Raw genomic sequence first — 22,265 nt, forward strand, 5'->3', positions numbered from 1 at the left:
AATGTAGCCTGCCAATACACCTCACACCCTCACGCGGCCTTGAACGTCATGTTCCCCAATAAAAAAAAAAGACTCACCAGATGGAGAGACAGGGGCAACATCAGGAGGAATACCCACAGATAAAGGTGACATGCGTTGTTGAATTGTTCTGGTCAGGGTCGTGGTACCAGCCCCCGGTCAGAGATGCCCAGACTCCCTGACGCAGGGTCTGCACAACCTGGGAGCCATGTCTCCCTATCTCTCTCCTCCTCTCCTCCTCCTCTCCGCTCAGGTTGGACGGCGTGGATGATGATGATGCTGCTGATGCTGCTGCTAGGCTACAATGAAACGGGCTCCTCTAGCCTAATGCATGCTACTCCCGCTACGCCTCACTGTTGAAGCCCTTATACAGCGCGTCTCCTGAGCCTTCTCTCTTGTGCCTCATCGGTCTTCCTCGGTGCTCTCTGCCTTTTCTTGCCCCACTGTCGGTTCCTGCATCGCTGCTGCCGCGGTCCTCATCTTGTCCTGTTCGTCTCTCTCTATCCTTCCTTCCTCTCCTCTCCTCCCCTCTATTGCCTGTACAGATGCGCAGCTCTGACCGCCCCCTCCCCTTCCCACTCTGCTTATCCATCCTTTCCTATTATGAGTCCCACCTCCAGTGTTTAGGTGCACACACGCGTTGCTTATAGCTAAGCCTATGCCTGCATATGCAGTAATATATACAGTATGGTCTGTTTGTGTGTGTGTATTCAAGATTCAAAGATTCAAAGCGTGTATTGTCCTATGCACAGTAAGGAAACAGGTTTCCCTGTACAATTAAATTATATATGTATATATATATTAGTATGTACGCCTGTGCGTGTCATTACATGGTCCACTATTCCCATAATTTCCCTGAAGGCGCGCTCTCCTCACACATTCCTCCAGTTGCTCCTCCCTCTCCACCCCCTATTGCTGCGGCGACCACGTGTCCCGCCGTGCACCAATCACAGCACCCCACAACCAGCCGCTAGAGCAGCAGCAGCGTCCTCAGCTCCTCGCTGCATCCACTGCTGGGTCCGACTCTCCGCTTGGCGACAGCGGCGGCGGCGGGGAGCTTGTTTTGGTTAAGTTGACGGACTCTTTTCCAGTGTTTTTTCTTGTTACCGTATAGCTGTCCAGGATGTATGTTACGATTTCCAAGTGTTTCACTGTTGATTGTTCTTCACGCCCCCGGAGAAAGATCCAACTTTGGAATAACTGATCTTAAGAGGAGCAACTTTTCTAACTGCTTGGACTCGTCAACGGGCTGACCTATGCTAAGCTAACTTGCTAGCCAAAACTATGGAATGCAGTTGAAACCCCTGTTTAAAGTCCAAAAACTAGATGGGGAACTTTTTGTTTCGCGACTCGGTGGCTATATGAGATTTACAGGTGGCTTTCATAGTGAACCTTCCCTACGGAGCCTCTTTGGTCGGAGCGGACGGTTGCAGGTGCACCTCCTGCGGCACCTGCGAAAACTTGATAACCTAGCTCCATCGGTAGAGAGCTAACTTTAGCTTGTTCGCGTTAGCATTAAGCAAAAGAATACATGTCGTGGAATAGTGTGCTCTCATAGTTAAAACCATCTAGGAATTGTTGATTTCCAACTTTATATTGCGATTAAGCGTGGGCTCATAAAGTTGAGGCACTAGCTAAGCCTACTTCAGCTAACTTAGCCAGCAAGCTCGCTAGCTAGAAACTGACCCTCACACTTTACCGGAGTGGCGACGTGGATACAGGGTCAGAGACGCTCTCGGTCCCACAGGAGTTTTTTTTTTTTTTTTAACTCGGCCGTGCGCTGCGCAGGGAAATCCCCTCTGTTCTTGCCGGAAAGCCTCGTATATGTGACCAGCATGATGGTTTCAAAAGGTTACGTTTCACAGTTTTAAAGTTTTAATTTTGTAAAATAGCTTTGCACCCTATGGTGCCCGCTACGGCCACCGAGAAATGGATGTCTCGCAGGCCGCTTTCCCAAACGGTGAAGGGCGGCCGGGCGGCGGTGGGACCGGGGAGCATGCCTGGACAGAGTCCCCCACAGTTCGGGCGTGGGCTCACTCTGCCCCGCTGTGCCCGACTCGATCTCTATGGACTGCCGCGTATGACTACGAGGCAAGTGGCGAGGACGAGCTCAGCCTCAGACGTGGGGATGTAGTAGAGGTCCTGTCCAAGGATGCTGCTATCTCTGGGGACGAGGGATGGTGGACAGGCAAAATCAACCATCGGGTCGGGATTTTCCCGTCTAACTATGTCACCTACCAGCCTGCTATTTACCGTATCCCATCTACCAGCGGGTCGGTGGGGGTACGAGAGCGGGTCCCGAGCTCGCCTGTCCAGATACCCTTCAGTGAACTTGTATTAGAGGAGATTATAGGCGTGGGTGGTTTTGGTAAAGTTTACCGGGGCACATGGAAAGATCAGGAGGTCGCCGTGAAGGCAGCTCGGCAAGATCCAGATGAGGACATAACGGCCACCGCCGGCAGTGTTAACAAGAGGCGAAGCTTTTCTCCATGCTGCAGCACCCCAACATTATCAAACTGGAAGGGGTGTGTTTGGAGGAGCCCAACCTCTGCCTGGTTATGGAGTACGCCCGAGGCGGGACGCTGAACCGAGTACTGACCGGAAGGCGCATTCCTCCACATATCCTGGTCAACTGGGCCGTGCAGATTGCACGCGGGATGCAGTATCTACACGAGGAGGCAGTGGTACCCATCATCCACCGTGACCTGAAGTCTAGCAACAGTAAGCTTGAATTGTGTGTCTTTGTGTGTGTGCAGCGAATTAGAGGTAAAGATATCTTTAAAGGATGACCATGCTGGATGACCATGCACCTGTTGCACATACAGCACCGTTTGATTTCCCTTTACCTCCCTTTCATAATGTTAGGTATATGTCATATATCTGTTTCTGCATCCCAGACAATCATTACATTAAGGTGGAAAACTCCACCTCTGCCTTTCTTAGTATGTTATCGATTACTGGAATTGGGAAATGTTTACCCTATCCATATATAGTATTAGGAAAACACAGTTTTCTTTGCAGCATGAACTAAGGTTGTGCTATTAGCCTATAATCATTGTGTGTTTACTTTGTCACTGCCCTGTAGTCAGCATGGTTTTGAAGCAGTGTAAGAAGTCTGTGGAGGGGGTGATGCCATCAAGAGGATGTGAAATAAAGTCAGAGTTTGCGCAGCTGGGCCATCTTCTAACACACACTCAGACCTTCTTACCCCCCTCTCCCTGAATAATGCTGAAATGTTGTTCAAATAAAATCAGTGATTTACCAAACACGCACTCCAGCCACACTATAGGGCCATGTGCTTCACCAACCATAACCAATATCAGAGTTCATAGGAGACAAAAACCCCAGACAGAGGAGTGCAAATTAATAACAAAGACAATATTTGTTGAAGACTGTCTGAAATGCAGAGGCAGTTGCTTATTCAGCACGGGATGTTTGATCAGTTTCACAACTGTTGAGATGTTAATGTTTGGGAAAAACAGACAATGTTTGTAGTGAGAGAATATTTGTTGTGCTATCTTTTGAGAGCAGGCATATGTAGTTGTTTCAGTGCATTCAGGCCAATTGTACTGTAATTCCTCCATGGACTTGTAATTGGCAACATGCTGACAAACTTTAGTTTCCCAGGACTGAATAATGAATGGACAAGGCTTGATAAGAAAAAAGGGTCTGACTCATATACCCACTGACACAGGCTACTCACTTCGGGTGTGTGTTTATGTGTGTAATATGACCCCCAAACACTATTTCTCCCTTTTGTGACCAGAGACTCTTATCAACCTGGGGCCATGTGGGGAGCAGCTCTGGTTTTAATGGTGTCTGTTTATCTCCGGCTCAGTGTGAATGTAGGGACAAAACATGTGAAGTGTACACAGCTTGGGGTGGACCCCCCCCCTTAAAAATAGTGTGGTGCAGATGTGGACAGCTCTTAGCAGACTGTGGCTATGCATACAGTCATAAGATTTCTAACCTCCAGACAGGACTGCTACACACAGTTATTCTACATTATTCTACATTCAGTTATACTTAGGGAAAAAATAGTAGTAAAAATACATATATATTTGTAATATCCCTTAAGGCTCATTGTAGAGTTCCAGAATTCTATTGTTAGTTTCACAGACAGTGTAGAAGAGCCCAACCCTACAAGAAGATAAAGATTTGTGTTAATTATAGGGCAGATGGAGAGAAAGGATTTAATTGCTGTTTAGACTGTTAATCGGATGTTTGGTGAACATACACAAACACCCCCCCCTGTACAGGCCAGGTCCAGTGCTGCTACCACGAGTCATTGTGTTTGTCCTGCCACTTCACTGTGACCTGGGCAGAATAAGCTTTAATTAAAGGGGGTTGTGTTTTGAAATAATAAGAGATCATTTGTGATCTATTGCAGCAGTACGCAACATTTTCATCGGATTAAAGAACTGGAGTTCACAACATGAGATTTAGAAAGGCACTGAATTTTATATTTAGTATGCAGTTGAAGGTCCCAGGGTTGGAAATCTGAACATCTGTAGTCAATATACAGTGTTATCTAAATAGAGACAGAATGAAAGTAGCTGTGTGTGTTTGCCTAGAACCAGGGCAGTGAGTTCACACAAGAGTCTCTCCTACACACAAACACACAAATGGCACCCTGTGGTGTGTTGGGTTGTTTTCCCAGTGAAAGAAGAACACTGCAGCTTAGTAGCTTAGAATCTGTTGCATCTGTTAGTATGGGTCTGTTATCAGTTTGTCTTGGCATTATGTGTGGGTTGGTCAGTCCAAAAGGATAAAAGGAGGTAGAATTATCTACACAGGGGGTAAAAAATAAAATGGAAACATTCCAGTTAGTGGTTGTTACTCAAAAATCTGTTATTTCTTAATCAGAAAATTGTTTAGCATGGATGTATCTTTTTATACTACTGTATGTAGACAGGTACGTACAGAGGAAGAACAATAAAACTTCACATGATTACTCTACCTTTCATTTATCAAGTTGCAGTGTACACATCCTCCACACAGGCAAACATGCAGCTATTTGATCAATGATTAGCCTGTAAAGTATATGTTGGAAGTCAGCAAGATTTGTCCAATCTCTTTTGTGTTTTTCAACCTAATCTGTAAAATCCCAGCCTGCAGGGAGGAATGTTGCTAATGAGGGATAAAAGCTTAACATACGTTTACACAATGGACTGGTCAAGCAGCGGTTGCTAGGCTACTGTGGCCAGAAGAATGGCTAGGACTCGGAGGGTCTCAAAGCCCTCGTTTTGTTTTGTTCCGTTCATATTTAATCTCCCAGAGAGCAGCGGTACTCTTTTATTGCCACAAACTGAGGGGGTTTCCCCTTCTTCGTTATTTTTCTCCTTCCTCCCCTTGTTCCATTCTGTTCCCAGATGCTGCTTATATTTTTTATGTCTACTTTTGGCCAATCGTTTTTTAGACTTTGAAGAGCTTTGCATGCATAGTGTTTATTACAGCTTCATAGTTATCTGAAAGCTAATCAATAACATTATAATATTATTGTTAATACTGTTGAAGTGCCATAATTATTCACTAAAATAACATTCATAGAATGTTATTTACTGTGAAACTATTTCTGGAAAATAGTCCATGTCTTTGTCTCTAGGCAAGGTCAGAGTTTTTAGAAGTTTGTAAAGTTGTACCATAAATACAGTTCGTTTGGTATAAATTGTTAATGCAGATGCACAATTATATTAAGTAGTGATGCAGAAATAACATGTTTGTAGAATAAGTATACCTGATGTTATTAAACGTTATTACATGCTTTTATTATCCAGCCCTTTTTTCCAATCTTTAGCTTTCCACAGACCTGCAGATAAGTGAAAGAAGCCACACTGAAACTTGGCCCCAAGCCAGCACTCATAACCCACATTAACTTTGGAGTTTCACATCTTGGTGTGACCGATAGTATGCTAGGAATGCATGCTTCAATGCCACTGCTGAAACTGATGGAGTTGCATTTTTTTGTATCTTATTTACTAATAGAAGAGTGATGAAGCTAACCACTCACCTATCCCAGTCATAACTGAATGATTAAAATGTTCTACCAGGTGATAAGAACTGTCCAGACTGAAGTCTTTAAATTAGAGTAGTGTTTTTGTGGGAAGCAACAAAGTTTCTAATTATAATTCACTATTTCACGCCTAATAATGGTAATATAACAAAACCTTTTTGTATTTATTAGTAATAAGACACATTTTAGTCCTTCAAATCAAATTGAGAGAATAGAGGGGTTTTTAACTTTCCACTCTGTCCCTCTCAAACACCCTCTTCTGCAAAAGAGCTTCTCTTAAACCCTGTTTTTCATTACTAGGTCATAACGAGTCCCTCCACAGCAGAGAAAGGCTTAAAGTAGCTTTGAAGAAGTGTCCCTGTTGTCTTACTCCACTTCTCGAAGTAGTAGAATCTAAGAGGAAATGTTACCAAAGCTTGACTAGTTGTTGCAGGGCAACTTTTCTCTGGCTTCCTACAATTACCCCTGGTGACACACAGACAGTTACTGCCTGTCTTTTCTCTGATGAGAGAATGGGCAGAGGAGAGAGAGGAGGAGTTGAGATGCTTTCACTGTGTTTTTTATGACCTCTCCCTGACTGCACCTATTGTTGCAGGGCTGGGTGAAAAGGAAAAGGGCCCACAGCTGAGAAGAACTGCCTTCCAATTCAACCAATCCCCTCCATTCCCCTACTCACACCAGCACATTGATAGATGCTAACACAGCAAAAAGGCACTAGTTGCACACCTTTTTAACCTTTGATCAATTTAAATAGCCCAGGTACAGCTTCATTCAAGCTATTACAGACCCAAACTAGAAGAGGAAGAGGGCAGACAAAGAAGAAGTGGCTTTGAGATATGTGATCATGATAGATGGATTTAGCTGACCATTAGCCCTGATCCTTTTCCCATTACACAGAATGCCTGGGGGCACTGTCATTTCAACCAGGATAGGTCTCTGAATGTTCAGCAGCCTTGTTTCTGCTTACTACGGGAAGCACTGTTACATTATGCAATATCAGGTGGAACAATTACCAAAATATTGCCATGTCAAGATGCAATCTGAATTTGTATAGGATCCAAGGACAGCTGTTATTGTTGATCTTTTCAATGGAGTGAATTAGAAGACAATAGTTGTAACTGCATTGTTTCAAAAAGGACTTCTTGTATTGGTAATGGTATTGCTTCTTGTGTGTGTTGTATACACACATTAACACAATGTAAAATTATGGAATATTACTGAAAATGCCCAAAATGTCCAAGCAGGGAATGGAAAAATATCCACTTGCCCATCATTTTTACCAGTCAGTATTTTAAAATGAACTTTTGTGTCACATATTCACTAGTGTAACTATATATTAACAAAATAATGCATTTCACACGAAAACATTAGCATTTTTCCTGTCCGTGTGTGTCAGACACTGTGATGGAACATTTGGGATACGCACCTGAGTCTTACAAAGGTAGTAAATAAACATAATCTCCTCACTGTGCTGCAGCCACCCTGTCCTCACAGGCAGATGAGGGGCACAGAATGTGTGTCACATTGACACAGAGCATGAGATATCTAGATAAATTGTGTGACAAATCGGTGTGGCAAGTTGACCTCCAAACTAAAGCTAACTTTCCTCCTGTTGCAGAATTGAGAGCACAAGAGAGAAGAAATTCTCGTTTGCCCCTAAAAAGTGTTTTTTTTTCCCTCTTTACCTTGAGGGGAAGAAGGCAATGGGAAGAAGCGTGGGACCTGCTTTGAAGAGAACAGCTCTGCTTCTGATCTTCCCACTGTTGCACCTTGAAAGATGGGTCTGCCTCAAGATCCGCTATTGGAAAGGGGAATTAAATGGGGGTTGGGACTGAGGGTGGGGTCTGCCTTCAAGGCATATCCATCTCCAATTGCGCTGAGCTGTTGTCATCTTCAGAACATTTTCTTTTCAAAAGAGTGAGAAAATACAGACATACAAAACAGCCTGTGTTTCCTTACCTTTTTAGATGGGACATTTTTAGGATTGTGAGTGTAAAGATAATAGGATGGTTGTGAGGGTGATAACAAATTTGCAGATAGTAAATCAGTCTTAAAATGAATAGATACTGTTTAGACAAGAGGTTTTTGAGCACCGTTAAGCTAACATTGCTCCACCTCCCCTTGATAATAAAACCAAAGTAGACCTCAACATGGCACATGCACAAAACCGCATTCAGGATTCTCAGACATAACAGGATTTACTTGTTTAACTTTTACACTTGACTGGGTGAAGTTTTGCCTGTTGTTATCTTTTAGCATGACCCTTAAAATAGATCAGTCATAGCATCTCTTTCTTCTCAAAATTGTATTGATTAGTGCTATGATTAATTTTGGTATATGTAAATACACTTTTCTCTAAAACCAGTTTTAAAATTGAAAGTAAGTTATATTACAAAGCAAGGCAAGCTTCTTTAGACCTAAGGGATTAACCTTACAGAAATATTATGGATTATTATGGAGGTGGGCTTCCATGAAGGGTTTGGGGCATGTGAGCCATTAGTCAGGAACCATGAGCAATTCTCATTTACCTTCTTTTAAAATTGCATAATGGTACTAATATGATAGCCATGTATAATAAGATATACATTGTTTTTTGTTCCACACAGTATTCCTTTTAGTATTCGGTTTATTGTGTATTTTTTGATAACTTCTCATTTGTTGTATTGTTGATGTACAAACAACAAAGAATATATTCTATGTAGTACACTAAAAGTGATAGGACTTCACCTGTTTATAGCTGTGGCTTATTTGGTGCTAATTTATAGCTACATTTTCCATAAAGATAGATAGAATTTATATTTTTTGTGTTTGCAGCCAGACAAAATGGCAGGCAGGGTTTTAAAGGTGCTTTTTGTGGCATAACGTCAGCATGGAGTCATGTTGACAGGAGCTAGGTCTTTTATCAGAAATTTCTAGAGGGCTGACATTGAAGTATCATGGAGGCACAAAGAAAGTATTTGGAATGATATTCTATAGGCCAATCAGCACAGACAGGTTTATTCTAAAACCACTGTTCTTCTAGGTTGTGTAACTAACCCATCATAAGTCATTATAAACCTACAGAGCCAGCTGGGAGGAATCTATGGAATCACTGAGAGAGGTCTTGACAACAGGAAGTAGAAGTATATCATTAGTCTAGTGAAACCTGTTTGTAATGGAATTCCTATTGTTGCAGCATGGGTAGAGGATCCCCTCTGTGCCCCAGGCTAGAAATGGCACCATTACCTCTGTTATTAGCAGAGACCCATACGAGTCTCACTACAGTTTAAATGCTGCTTGAAATTATTTCTGACACATTTAAAAATGCATGTTATTGCTTCTTCACCACCACTGTCTCCTATCCTGTAGCCTCAATGAGTGTAAAGCAGTTTAAGTGATCCTTTATCAATTCTGAATAGCAATGTGGGCAGCCATGCTTGTTGATCATGTTTTGATTCAGATTGTGCATGGAGAGTAGACTCTCTGTATCAATGTGATTAAAAGAGCAAGCAACTAAAGGGGCTGAGCAAATTTAGATCTTATGTGAGTATGTATGGAAAATATTTGTTCATTATATTAGTTATATGGCAGAGCAAGTAAGTAGAGCTGTCCTCAGCATTACTCAGGGGATATGGTGTGACACCACGGTGATGGCAGTGTTGTTTTACAATTGGGGGTTTTCACTTACATTAGGCCACAGTTGTAGGCTAGATTAAGTTGCTTGGTATGTACACTGCATCTTGTTTCTAAATTTCATGTATTCCTACAAACTGTCAAGTGTTTTTTTTTCAAGGAACAGTCACAATGTGACCTACTGTGAGTGTGGGGGATGTCAGCATCCAAGCTGAGATGTTACACAATATTTTTTTCACATTTATCTTTAGTTAAATACAAAGCCAACAAAAGACACAAATCAACAACTGCATCCACAGCTTAGACTATGGCTGGTCACTACAGTATAGATAATTAGTAGAAAACACTATATAGGATAAAAATAAAGGCTTTTAAGTAGGGATGCACCGATGCATCGGCTAAACATCGGTATCGGCCGATGTTTGCCTCGTTAACTGCCATCGGCCATCGGCAAATAAAGATGACAATTGCCGATGGCAGTGGCCGATGTTTATATACTACGACCTCCCGGCCACTCTCAGTGCGCATCAGTGGCAATTAATTGAAAACTTTATAACACTCCTCTCCCCGTTTGAACAATTGACAAGAGAAGTTAGCTCATCAGAGGCATCAGCTGCCGATGTTATCCCCTCTGTGACCGCCCTGAGACGTCTTCTGAGTAAGCAGGCTGACAGCGTTAAAACAACAAAGGCCTCATTATTAGATGCTGTAAATAAACGCTTCGATCAAATCGAGAATGATCCCATGTTCTGCATTGCTACCTTATTGGATCCCAGATACAAGGATCGTTACTTTGATGAGGACGTTAAACAACGCGCACAAGCAATACTTGACGCGCACCTGTTGCCTGCTGCCGGTGCCGAGGATGGCACACGCGATGGAGAGAGCGCATATCACCCACAGCTCAAGAGGCAACGAGCCGACGGAGGGGCATCCCTGCATGGTATGTTTGAAGAGATTCTGGAGGAAAACGGACCAGAGAGGCCAAGTACTTCTGTATTCCAACAACTGGATATTTTCTTGGCAGAGACCCCTATTCCCAGAAGCGAGACTGCACTCGGCTATTGGAGAAATAACCACCTGCGCTTTCCAGAAGTGGCACAAATGGCACGCAAATACCTTTGTGCGCCATGCACCAGCACGGAAAGTGAGCGGTTATTCCGCTCTGTGTCTCATGTCTTGGATGAAAAGAGAAATAGACTTTGCTGCGACAAGGCAGAGATGCGTATCTTTGTAAAGAAAAACATGCATCTTACTAAAAAGTAGGCGAAAGACACAGCAGGTGACTTATGTATCATTAATGTTCAGAAAAGGAAGTCCGCTGTATGGGACTGTTTTTTTTTTGTTTTGTAAAGATGCCCCACGTTCCAGCCTGTGAGTTCTGAAACACTGTAATGTTTTAATATGAGAAGCACACAAGGTGAAAGGTAGCCCTATTTATATTTGTATTTTGTATTGCATGAGGAACATAATTTATTTTATTTCCCACTTATTTTTTTGTATTTTTATTTACACTTGATGTGTTTTTATTTTTTGCAAAAATATTTTTATTGGGCCATAAAAAAATCTTCTTATTGAGTAAGTTTTTGTTTATCAGGCTAAAACCACATTTTGTTGGGCAATTCAAGTACAATTTATTCAATGATTAGGTAGCAGTCCAAGAGGGTTTTTGAAAATAATTTTTAAGAAAAGAATTTACATGTGAATTAAGGTTAATCTTAATCTTAAATGTCAATTAAAAAGTGACATTAAAGGTTGTTTCATAAATTTGTCTAAATTTGTGCTCATTCAAGGATAGTATGATGAAGAGTTGAAAGACTTGTATGTTTCTGTGCACAAAAGAAGGAATAAATAACAAAAAGAAAAAACATCGGAATCGGCATCGGAATCGGCCAAGTTGTTATGTTAAACATCGGTATCGGTATCGGCCCAGAATTTCACAATCGGTGCATCCCTACTTTTAAGTGTTCATCTACTGCACGTCAACCAGGTCTCTGAGCCAATTTCACACCGCATCTGTCCTTCAAGTTAGCAGCTCTGCTTTTTGCACCACTCTTTCAACAGATCTGGTTCAAAGTATAACAATGAATTCCTAACTAGGACTGATGTAACCCTCCTTAAGGCTTATAACACGTATACGTGTTATAAGCCTTAAGGAGGCTAAGGAGGTGTCACACACTGTTTTATACATATGTATAAAACAGTGTGTGACAGTTTGAGGAATGCAAGACAGGCTGGTGTGTGTTTTGGCACGTCTTAGTTTTGTACTGATGTGGAGTTGTAAGTCCAAGGTCATGGAGCGATAATATTGAACACAGTGCAACACTTGCACACAGAACTTAAAAAACCATTGTTGAAACTCGTTAACAATTAGCCTTTAATCTGTCTAAGTTCAAGTGTACAATGTGATATAGCAGGCCCAGTTTCTTCCACTCACACTCCTCCAACACATTATGTATTTTTACGTTAATGACCCCTTTACCCTAGGGATATTACTACAGTAACAATACACCTGGCTGCTTTTTAATGTTTACTGTTATGATTTAATTGTAGGATTATTTAAACTTCTAGGTTTTATCCTCTCTGCTGTATATGTTCTGTAGAATCAACACAGCAGATAGGTTGTGTTCAATTTGACCTGCAGTGATAGGTCTGCGTGTAAATAATGAAATGGGGAAGTTTGTAACGTGAGGAGATCCTGGCAGTGGCAAAAACAAACGAGGAAAATAATACCAAGAGAATCAAAGGATCAAAGAGGCAGTTTTGGCTGTTAAAATGCCACTTCATGGAAAAAGGCTGTTTCTACATATTTATTAAAGGAATAACAAGAAGCTGTTGGTGTTGCTGTATACAGAGGAGGCTTGTTCTGGTTGATGGGAAACATTGGATATTAGATAAATGTTGATACTCTCGAGTTATCACCTGACTGGGGATTTTTTTTGTAATTTTTTTCCTGAGGCTTCTGCATGTAGTTAAGCACGTAGTATAGAGAACAGTTTTCTTCTGTTGGCACATCATTATTTAATTTAGGCTTCAAAACATAGAGGATGTTTGTTGTTGTTTTAATAGGACGTTTTTACTGCTCCCTCAGAGCAGTCGTGCCCCTAAGTATGCATAACTGTACACCTTAATATAATTACAGTGATTGAGTTTTAATAAAAAAAAATTTACAATCGTAACAAACAGGGGAAAAATACAGATTTTTTTCTCATTAGTTTTGATATGTACATCCTCCTCTTAAAAACAAAGTCCAAAATCAGATTCACAAAGCAAAACTTGTTAATGTATGTGCGTGTAAGTCCTGATACCTGATTGGCACAGAGGGTCTTAGCTTCAGACGTCAGTGGGTTGTGTGTTTACTGTGGCAGAGCTCTCAGGCCAGGTGTAATGTTACCGGCAGGTTTGGAGGGTTCCGGACGTCTTTAATGTGTTAAACAGTTTTAGGACCGGAGGACAGGTGCTTTGTGGTGCTGTCAACCTTCTGTTACTACAGTAATAAATGACCTGCATACCGTTGTTGAATATCGACTATCATCTCCTCACCTGCACAGTTGTCCTTTTTTTTTCTGTCCCCCACTCTTTGTATCCTTTTCTTTCATTCTTCTTTCTCTTCCACCCTCCCATCTGTCACTTTCATCCCAGTCCTGTCTTTCCACTTTTACTTTTTTCTCAATCACACATCACTCATTATGTTCTTTTTTATCCTCCTTTTGCCTTAGTCGCACTCTAATGTGTTGCATTCCCATCCTCTCCTTTTTCAGTTTTATTACTTGAAAAGATTGAGAATGACGACATCGGGAGAAAGACCTTAAAGATCACAGATTTCGGGCTTGCCAGGGAGTGGCACAAAACCACAAAAATGTCAGCCGCAGGCACCTACTCCTGGATGGCCCCTGAGGTCATCAAGTCTTCTCTCTTCTCCAAAGGCAGTGATGTCTGGAGGTATGATAAACAACACACTCCACCAGATTAAAATCCCTACTCTTTATTCCTCATTCATGTGTTTTTATGTACTCTGTATTGTTTTATATCCTTTGTATGTGCTCCATCCAACAGTTATGGTGTCTTGTTGTGGGAGCTGTTAACAGGGGAGGTGCCTTACCGTGGAATTGATGGCTTGGCTGTTGCTTATGGTGTGGCAGTCAATAAGTTAACTCTACCAATCCCCTCCACCTGCCCCGAACCTTTTGCTAAGCTCATGGAAGGTAACTGAGACCAAATCTTGTCTTAAAATATAGTTTAATCACGTGGATTGAGACATTCAAATTACACTGCAGAGCAGACAACCATTTATTATCTTTGTGTATGTGGTAGTTACCCTTGCATGGGTGAATTACCAAGGTACATATGAGTACTATATTTGTCGCCTAAATTTGTGTACATGCACCTATTGACCAAAGTCAATTGTGCGTATGTGAGGCTTGTTGTTGTAGACAATGTATAAAAAACACATTTGTTTGCTTATGTGTAAATGTGTATACTACATTGTATGTGTCCAGAGTGCTGGGACCAGGACCCACATGTGCGTCCCTCTTTCGCCTGCATCCTTGAGCAGTTGTCAGCCATTGAAGAGGCGGTGATGGCCACCATGCCCCAGGATTCCTTCCACAGCATGCAGGATGACTGGCGTGTTGAGATCCAGGAGATGTTTGATGAGCTCAGGACCAAAGAGAAGGTAGAGGCAAATTTCTGACAATCATTATATTAGATATACTATATTAACACTTGCAGGTGGTGGTGAAAAGCTAGAAGACATTTTATACTTTTTTTTTAGTTCCTGTGATCTTTGTATATTAATCTATCTTTAATTCTACGCTTGATGAACAGCCCTGGACAGCTTTTATGGAGTGAAAAGGGTTTAATTGGTTACTTTCAGTGGATAAGCTACTCGCACATTTAACAAAACGAGTCATTAATACTGAGGTGCTTTAGCGTACTTCCCCTCGTTAAGACCTTAATCTGCTTTCTGTACAAGTCTACCGTTGCTGGTCTAAAGTGGGGGGTTAATTAGTGTTTAGAGAAATGGCTGGATCAGCACACGGCACTGCTCCATTAACGGATGCTGAGCTGAATGATGTAGACATTTGAAATTGAAAGCATTTTAGGTCGAGACGTTTTTGGATTGCAGTATTCAGCTTTGTTTAGATTCACCAGTTATGCTAAGACGTGAACCTTTGTGTTATGTAATTTATAGTATCCCAGATTTAATACTAAAATCTTAACTGATAATTCATGTTGCCTCACTACACCTCATCAAGTCTGCCCAATATGTAAAGCTTTAATGCCTGAAGGGCAAAAAAAATAGTTTGAAGCATTACATTAACATTTTCCCATCACACATTTCATAAGATTACTTACAGATTTATCCCCTTCATCAGCAGATTTCCTGTAAACATCTCTAGTAATCTGTTTCTAGGTGGGTGGTTGAAGAGTTTTGACTGTAAAGCTGCTTTATTGAAGTCATCCAGTAAGGATTATTATTACTGAGCTGAGGGCAATTAAAGAGAGAATAGAAGGAATAAAGAGAGGGTAAGCCGTGGGAGGAGACATAGTCTGAAACAGCAGGCAGTAATCTCTTGAAGCCAACCAGTTATTGATGGAGTTACCTAATACACAATGTCTGCAAGAGCAGTGTTTGTTGTGCTGCAACATGTTTCTATTTACTCATGACAGTTAGAGGATCCTGCAGCGTAGCTGGAACAGACAACATCTATAACAAGACAATGATGTGCAAAACTTACCCTGAACATTTTTTTCTTGAAGGTGTCTGTGAACTGTCCTGTTTTACTTTTTTGTTACCTATTCTGCATAGAGATGGTGAACTTTGCTGTCCATGTTGCTCATTTGTCATCTCTCAGGCACTATTAGAATTCTCGGGAGATTACCACAATAGAAACCTGTCTGCTACTTTTAACTATAATGCATCTTAATACCTCCAGGAGCTGCGTTCCAGGGAAGAGGAACTGACGCGGGCTGCCCTGCAGCAGAAGTCTCAGGAGGAGCTGCTGAAACGTCGGGAACAGCAGCTGGCAGAGCGGGAGATTAATGTGTTGGAAAGAGAGCTCAACATCCTCATTTTCCAGCTCAATAAGGACAAGCCCAACGTGAAGAAGAGGAAGGGCAAATTCAAGCGTTCCCGTCTTAAGCTGAAGGATGGAAACCGCATCAGCCTGCCCTCAGGTGAGCAAACGGATGTCCTGACTTGACTTCTAGATAAAATTATAACCAGTGAATGTAAAATTTGTGAGATTCTGATTTCAGAGTCATCACTTGACACATATAGTTTACGTTAATCCTATTCTTAATATAGAAAGTATATAACAGGACTTTGATCACAAACAAGATTGTTTTCTTACAGGGAAGGGGAATGACTTTGATTTGACAGAAGTGTGTCCATTTTCCAGTTTAATGACCATTTTATTCAAAAAATGTCTTTTACTTGATCAAAAGAAAGCCAAATTAGCAAAATTGATCCAAACATTTTTACTTCTGTATTGGAAAGGCCTCGCATAACATTAAATTACAGTTTATGGTGTGCTTGTTTATTGCATGTTTCATATAACAGACTTCCAACATAAGATCACCGTGCAGGCGTCGCCCTCCATGGACAAGAGGCGGAGCCTTCATAGCACCAGCTCCTCTCCTCCCAGCAGTCCCACACTCATTCCCCGGCTACGAGCCATTCAGCGTAAGTTCAGTTTGTCCCTGAAGTCTGATTGTTTCAGTTTGTTTTCTGGTGTTTTTCCTGACCTGTATTGATTATCTTCAGCTTAACTGAAGAAATCAAAACAGCTCACTAAGAGTTTTATGGGAACTCGGAACAGTGTCGCTCACTATGAGAAGAGCCATGTGAACAAAAGCCGCACAGCCATAAGCAGTCAGCCAGTTGTTTGAACAGTTTGATAAAGAGGTTAGTCGTGCACCAACGCCCATGTAATAACAAATTCCTCTTGTGCATTTATAGTAGATGGTGATTCTAAGAGTACAGATTGTTGCTCAGATTTTGTTCTGATTGAGAGAATTGATTATGTTAGGTCAAAGGTTTGCAAAACTGAAAAACATTTTCAGAATCTATTTCTGCATAAATTAGATGCTTATGTAAAATAGTTAACATACAACATAACATACAAAAATTAATGCATTTCAACTGTTGTCTGCTGTTCTGCGACTGAGGTTTAAAAAAATGTATTGTATTTTTCCCAACTTGGTATTACAGGTTAGGTTAGGATGTCTTAAAAAACAATTATTTATCACATGCTGTCCTGCTACCAGTACTACCACCACTACTACTGAAACAAAACAAATGTTACAAGGTTTCTGTAATATGGTGACTCAGCTTTAACAACTTTATTTGTTTGGAGGTAACTTGTATTTTTCCCTCTTCAGTGACATCCAGCATGCGGAGAGAAAGTTTGTATGTTTACCAACAAGATGTTGATCTGACCAGCGAGCTCACAGCCTACTCCGGCTTCAGGAGGAAAGGCAAGCCATTGGCTACGCACATGCAGTGGCTGTTAGCACCCAGCGCTGCATGTGGCGTTTTAACTCGGTTGGACAGTTAAAAGGGTTTGGTGCCTAACAGCGTCCCATCTGAGGGGATTGTATGTGCTCAATGAAGTGTTTACTTGGTGTGTGGTGTTTGTTGCTGGTATTTAACCTGAAAATCAAACGAGAAATGATGTGGGTCCTGCCACAGCTGTGGGTCAGTCCGCTCTGTTTTTTCAATATATTTTATGGCTTGATTTGTCTTTGGCCCTTTTCTGTTGCTGTGACATATTTGATAAAAATCTGCCTTCCCTCACACCTTAATAACAACTAGCTAACACCTGTAAATGGCTTAAATGACAACGTTTTGGGTCTCACTTTGTGCTCTTTTTGAAGTGGCCTTAATGCAGTCATACATATTTGCTTGCTGCTGATATTTCCCACTATGAAAAGCTCAGTTTGTCCCAATGAAAATCCCTCAACTTTCTACATCTATTCTAATTTCTCTGACAGGGCTGTGGTTTTTCTAACAACATTGTTTTGAGTCTGCAGTAACACTGTGTTATCACTGTATTAACAGTTACTCAAGATGAGAGCAACCGTACATGGGGTCGCAGCTCCCTCTTCAGGCCAGAGGAGTTTGATGATGTGAAAAAAGGAATCAAGAAGAAAGGAAGAACATGGGGCCCCAATTCAGTTCAGAGCAAGGAAAGGCCTGCTGCTGCTGAGAGGTACAATTTATTCACACACACACAGGAATATATGGAGTAAAAAGCAGTGTTATTTGATCAGTTTGTTCATGGAAAACATACATTTTCTTGTGAAAGTATTATTCTCTTCTCCGTGTCTGACAACCTTATACCTTAAAAATTATACAAACATAGTCATTTGCATGCCTTTGACAGTTTTGAAGTGGCTTTATTACCCTTTTATATTACTTAAAAAAACCTTTGCAAATAATGTGCAAAACCCATGTTACCACCTTAAAGACATTCTACATGTTGATGTTTATCATGTCCACCTCTGTATTATTTTCAGAGTACGTCCTCTGTCAGACGGCAGTAACCCCTGGTCCACCAGCCTGGTGAAGTCTCAGAAGTCTGTTCCTCTCGCTGACTTGTTTGCCGCACAAGGTGCGCTGAAAACCCACTGTGATGCTGTGCACTTTGAAATTTTCAATGTCCTTGTAATATGTGATTTCCATTCCTTCAGCGGGTGCAGGAAAAGAAGAGGCATTCTCCCAGGAATGTGCTGACGCTAGCTCCAAACCAAAGCAGCTCAAGTTCCCCAACCAGGTGTACATCGATCTACCTCTGAGGAGGGACGAGCAGCAGCCTCAAAGCCCCGCTGGGAACTGTGGGCCAGGAGATACTGGGGTCAGTGCAGCAGGTCAGGGCGGCTCACCGGAGACCCCAGATGACCCTTACACCACTACATCCACCTCTTCCACCTCCACCACCCCACAGCTCACTCCCACCAACAGCCTGAAAAGGACATCAGCTCGTCGTAAGACAGACTCTGTGCTGTATGGCTGTGGGTCGCTGCTGGCTTCAGTTGTCCTTGGTTATGACATTAGGGAGGCTCTGAAAAACTCTGCCCCTGCAGAAGATGGCGAACCGCAGCGAGAGGAGAAAGAGAAGAAGAAGAAGGAGGGTCTTTTTCAGCGTGCTACCCGGTTTCGCCGCAGCACCTCACCACCAAGTAGTCGCTCCCGCAAGGATGAGTCATCATCGAACCATACCTCTGCTCAGCCTGTCAATCTCATCTCCATGTCAGCCATCATGGAATGCAACTCCACCAAGTGCCTCTTACAGTCAGAGGCGGAGGTGTCGGAGTCCAGCCCTGGGAAAGCCGAACATGTGGCTGTCAATCATCACACAGAATCACACAAACCCAGCACAGCAGCTTCTACAGAAGGCCAGAATATCAAAACAGCAGCTAAAACACAGACGCTAGTGCAAACCCAAAACCAACCACCAGAGCAGAGCAACCACAACACAGGAACACGTCTTCGCAGAAAGAAATACACCACAAACCACAACAGTGAGTAACACAAAGCGTTAAGGTAGTGTGGGGGTCAGAAATACATTTGTAGTTAAGCTAAGGACTGCATATTTTTTCTGATTTTTTTGCAGAATATTGGTAGTGCAAACAGCAAAGACTTTTTTGATGCAGTATATATTTTATATACTACATCGATACTAGATTTTTTTTTTAAATGTGATTTTAAGCTTGCTGTTGGTTACAGATGATAAATTCAAGTATTGTTAGTAAAGTTGCATCAGAGTTCTTTTTATTTATTATTTTTGATTATGATAAATAAATAATTGTTTAATTTTTGAAAGGTTGGAGGGTTTAAAACATATTTGTGTCTCTCTCCTGTTTAATTACAGCTAACGGTCCACCCACTCTGCCTCCTCCAGCTGCTCAGAAGAAGCAGGAGAAGGATGGAGTGTCAGAAAGCCCCTCTGGAGGAGAGGCTCTGTCCAGACCAAGGCCAGTGTCATTCCGGGCAAAACCTCATGCCTGGGCCCTGCTGCGAGGTCGCAACAAGAGTTATTCCCTGGGCCACTACTCCGGAGAGAAGGCGGCACAAAACTTAAACATGGTGCTGACATCGGAGGTCGGGGTGGGCTGCTCCCTGCTGGACATGGACACAGAGGGCCAGAAACGTGACTGCACCGTGCCACTCTGCCGCATCCAGAGCTCGCCGGGACGGCCCTCTGTCTTCGAGCTGGAGAAAGAGTTCCTCTCTTAGATGTGATCACTGTGGTTGTGGCTCATCCCACACACACACTCGAGCGTTCCTGAACATACAGGCCTCCTCCTGGAGGGTTAACATCCAGGCTTCCTTAGAGTTTTGTCTTAGTTTTAGAACAGTGACATCAGTGTTCTAGAGCAGAACCAAGTGTGAGAGCACACAGGAGAACGTGCGCCCTCACACACTGCCTTGTCTCACTCTAGAATACATACAAACACAGGTCTTAAACCTGAGCAGAACATTTCAGAGGCATTCAGCAGAGTCCTCTGATCACTCGGGTGCCACCAGGTGCTCTCTCTTTCTGTCTCTCCCCCCTTATATCACCCTTCTCTTTTCTTGTTCTGTCAGTGCAGCTAAACGTTGACCGCTGCTGCAGCTTTTGCAACACAATACCCTCACCTTTTTATTTATATATATATTTTTATAGGTAATTTAATATGAAGAGACTCGACCTTACCTTAGCAACCAGCAGGACATACATTCCATGTCAGTTACAAAGTTGTGTGATCGCGCTTTTAGATGTTTTCAACTTGAGAATCATGCATGCATGTACCCTAAAATGTTAAACAAAAATCCTTATGCCTTGTTTGTAAATATTTCTTTTATTCCATTATCAGCCGGATGCTGGCAGTTGTTTTGTATTGCATATATGCTGTTTTATGACTGTTTAAAAAAAAAAATTCAGCAATGCTGCAGTACATTTTGTCTTTTAGGGAAAAGCTACATACTGGATCATAGTAGAGATGCATGTATGTTTCTTCCCAGAATGCCCTGAAGATTTATTTTTTTTTAGAGATGCGGGTAGAAAAACACTGGAAGTCCTCTGCTCATGTAAAAGTTGTGGTCATGTGATGCTAATAAGGATTTTTCTAAGAGTATTTATAGAAAAGTGAATAAATGAGGGACTCTTTCAGCCATTGATGTTCACATCAGGAAAATCTGCCCCACATTAAAGCATTGAGTCTCCCTGAAGAAGAGGGGGAAACTTTAATAACAAACATGCATACAGGGGTGTTTAGAGCTAAAATTGCAAAACCTGTACTGTAAACTGGACAGATCTCCTGTGCCTTCAAGTCTCTTTTTAAAGATTGACATGTAAAACCCACTGATAATGCAGCTTTTGTCTGCAGTGGCAAATGGTGTAATTTGCATTCGTTCCCAGGTTAAATGACTTCTGTACTACCACAATCTCAGCCACGCTGCCTCCAGTCTGTAAACCTGAATAGTAAAGGCAGTAGTTTGTTCAGATTTGGCTGGCAGTGGGAAAAAGGAGGTAATCCCACCTGTAAAGCAGCATGACCTGAGTTTAAAAATATTAATGGCATCATTATACTGTTACATTTACTATTTAGCCAAGTCAGATTTTGTTTTAGTAAAAAAGTGCAAGGCTTCTCTGTTCAGCCAAATATCCATCTCATTAAGACAGCACAGTTTGCCTTTTCCAGCCAGTTGAATGTTTTCCTCAGGATCCACTAAGGGCTCAGCATCCTCCTTTGTTGGCAGATTGTTTTTTCGAGATCTGACTATGCAGGATTCGTACCGGACGTAGTTCCAGGCTAAAAATGAATTCTTAATTTTGATTTAACAATCCCTCAGCATATCCTTACTGTCCCACTGTTAGAAAGGTATTCCCTTTTTTTTACATTTACGAAAACATGAATTTCCAAATGGTGTAAATATAACAATGATTCCTGATGTGTATCACTGTGGCATTTTATAATGATTTAGAATGTGAATTATCCCGTATGTTCTGTGTTTTATGACCTACGGTCCAACACTGTAAAGGCCTTACTAATCATGAAACTGTTAACAGTGCAGTTTACAATGAGTTAAGGGTATCTGTACATACCACGCACTGGTACTGTTCTCCCCCTCAGCTGTTCATCAGCCACTTTTGTTTTGGCTAAAGATGACTCAACTTTTCCAAACAAACATTCCACTACACTGAACAAACCGCTGCAATGGTATTCGTGAAACCAGTGATGGGACCAAATTGAAGAGTACCAGCATCGAGGCCCCTTTGACTTCAGGACCAAAACCATTAAGTGAACTAGCTGCTAGAGAGGAGTTCCTAGAAAGAAAGGGACTCCACACAAAAGGAACCTCAGAGGCCCATAATCACCTTTCGATCAAATGACTTCATGTTAAATGCTTCCTTTACACCATGTCACACTGAACATGACATGATTTTAGCTTTTGAGTATCTGTTTCAGTGAATGGTGTTTTATCATTACAGTATTGGTTTATTTCATGCCTGATTGATCAAGAGTATCAAGTTTATCTACATCTTGAATAAAGTCTAAATCAAGACTAAAGTGGCCTTTTTCTTTGTTTTATCGTGTGATAATACCACAAATCACGTTTTCACAAGAAAAC

At 41.8% G+C, this 22,265-nt stretch overlaps 1 protein-coding gene across 1 annotated transcript; it reads left to right on the forward strand.

Moving 5' to 3' along the window:
- The first annotated feature begins 1,936 nt into the window (after positions 1-1,936).
- LOC114446860 (mitogen-activated protein kinase kinase kinase 21-like) lies at positions 1,937-22,204 on the forward strand. The gene is given in 12 exon segments (XM_028422717.1): positions 1,937-2,482; positions 2,485-2,739; positions 13,405-13,585; positions 13,700-13,848; positions 14,143-14,318; positions 15,583-15,823; positions 16,209-16,331; positions 17,030-17,125; positions 17,709-17,859; positions 18,167-18,261; positions 18,341-19,171; positions 19,522-22,204. Coding segments are annotated over 12 exon segments (3,198 nt in total). The 5' UTR covers positions 1,937-1,947; the 3' UTR covers positions 19,887-22,204.
- The last annotated feature ends 61 nt before the right edge of the window (positions 22,205-22,265 follow it).

This window comes from Parambassis ranga, chromosome 15 (assembly GCF_900634625.1).
Source record: "Parambassis ranga chromosome 15, fParRan2.1, whole genome shotgun sequence".
NCBI classification, from domain to species: domain Eukaryota; kingdom Metazoa; phylum Chordata; class Actinopteri; family Ambassidae; genus Parambassis; species Parambassis ranga.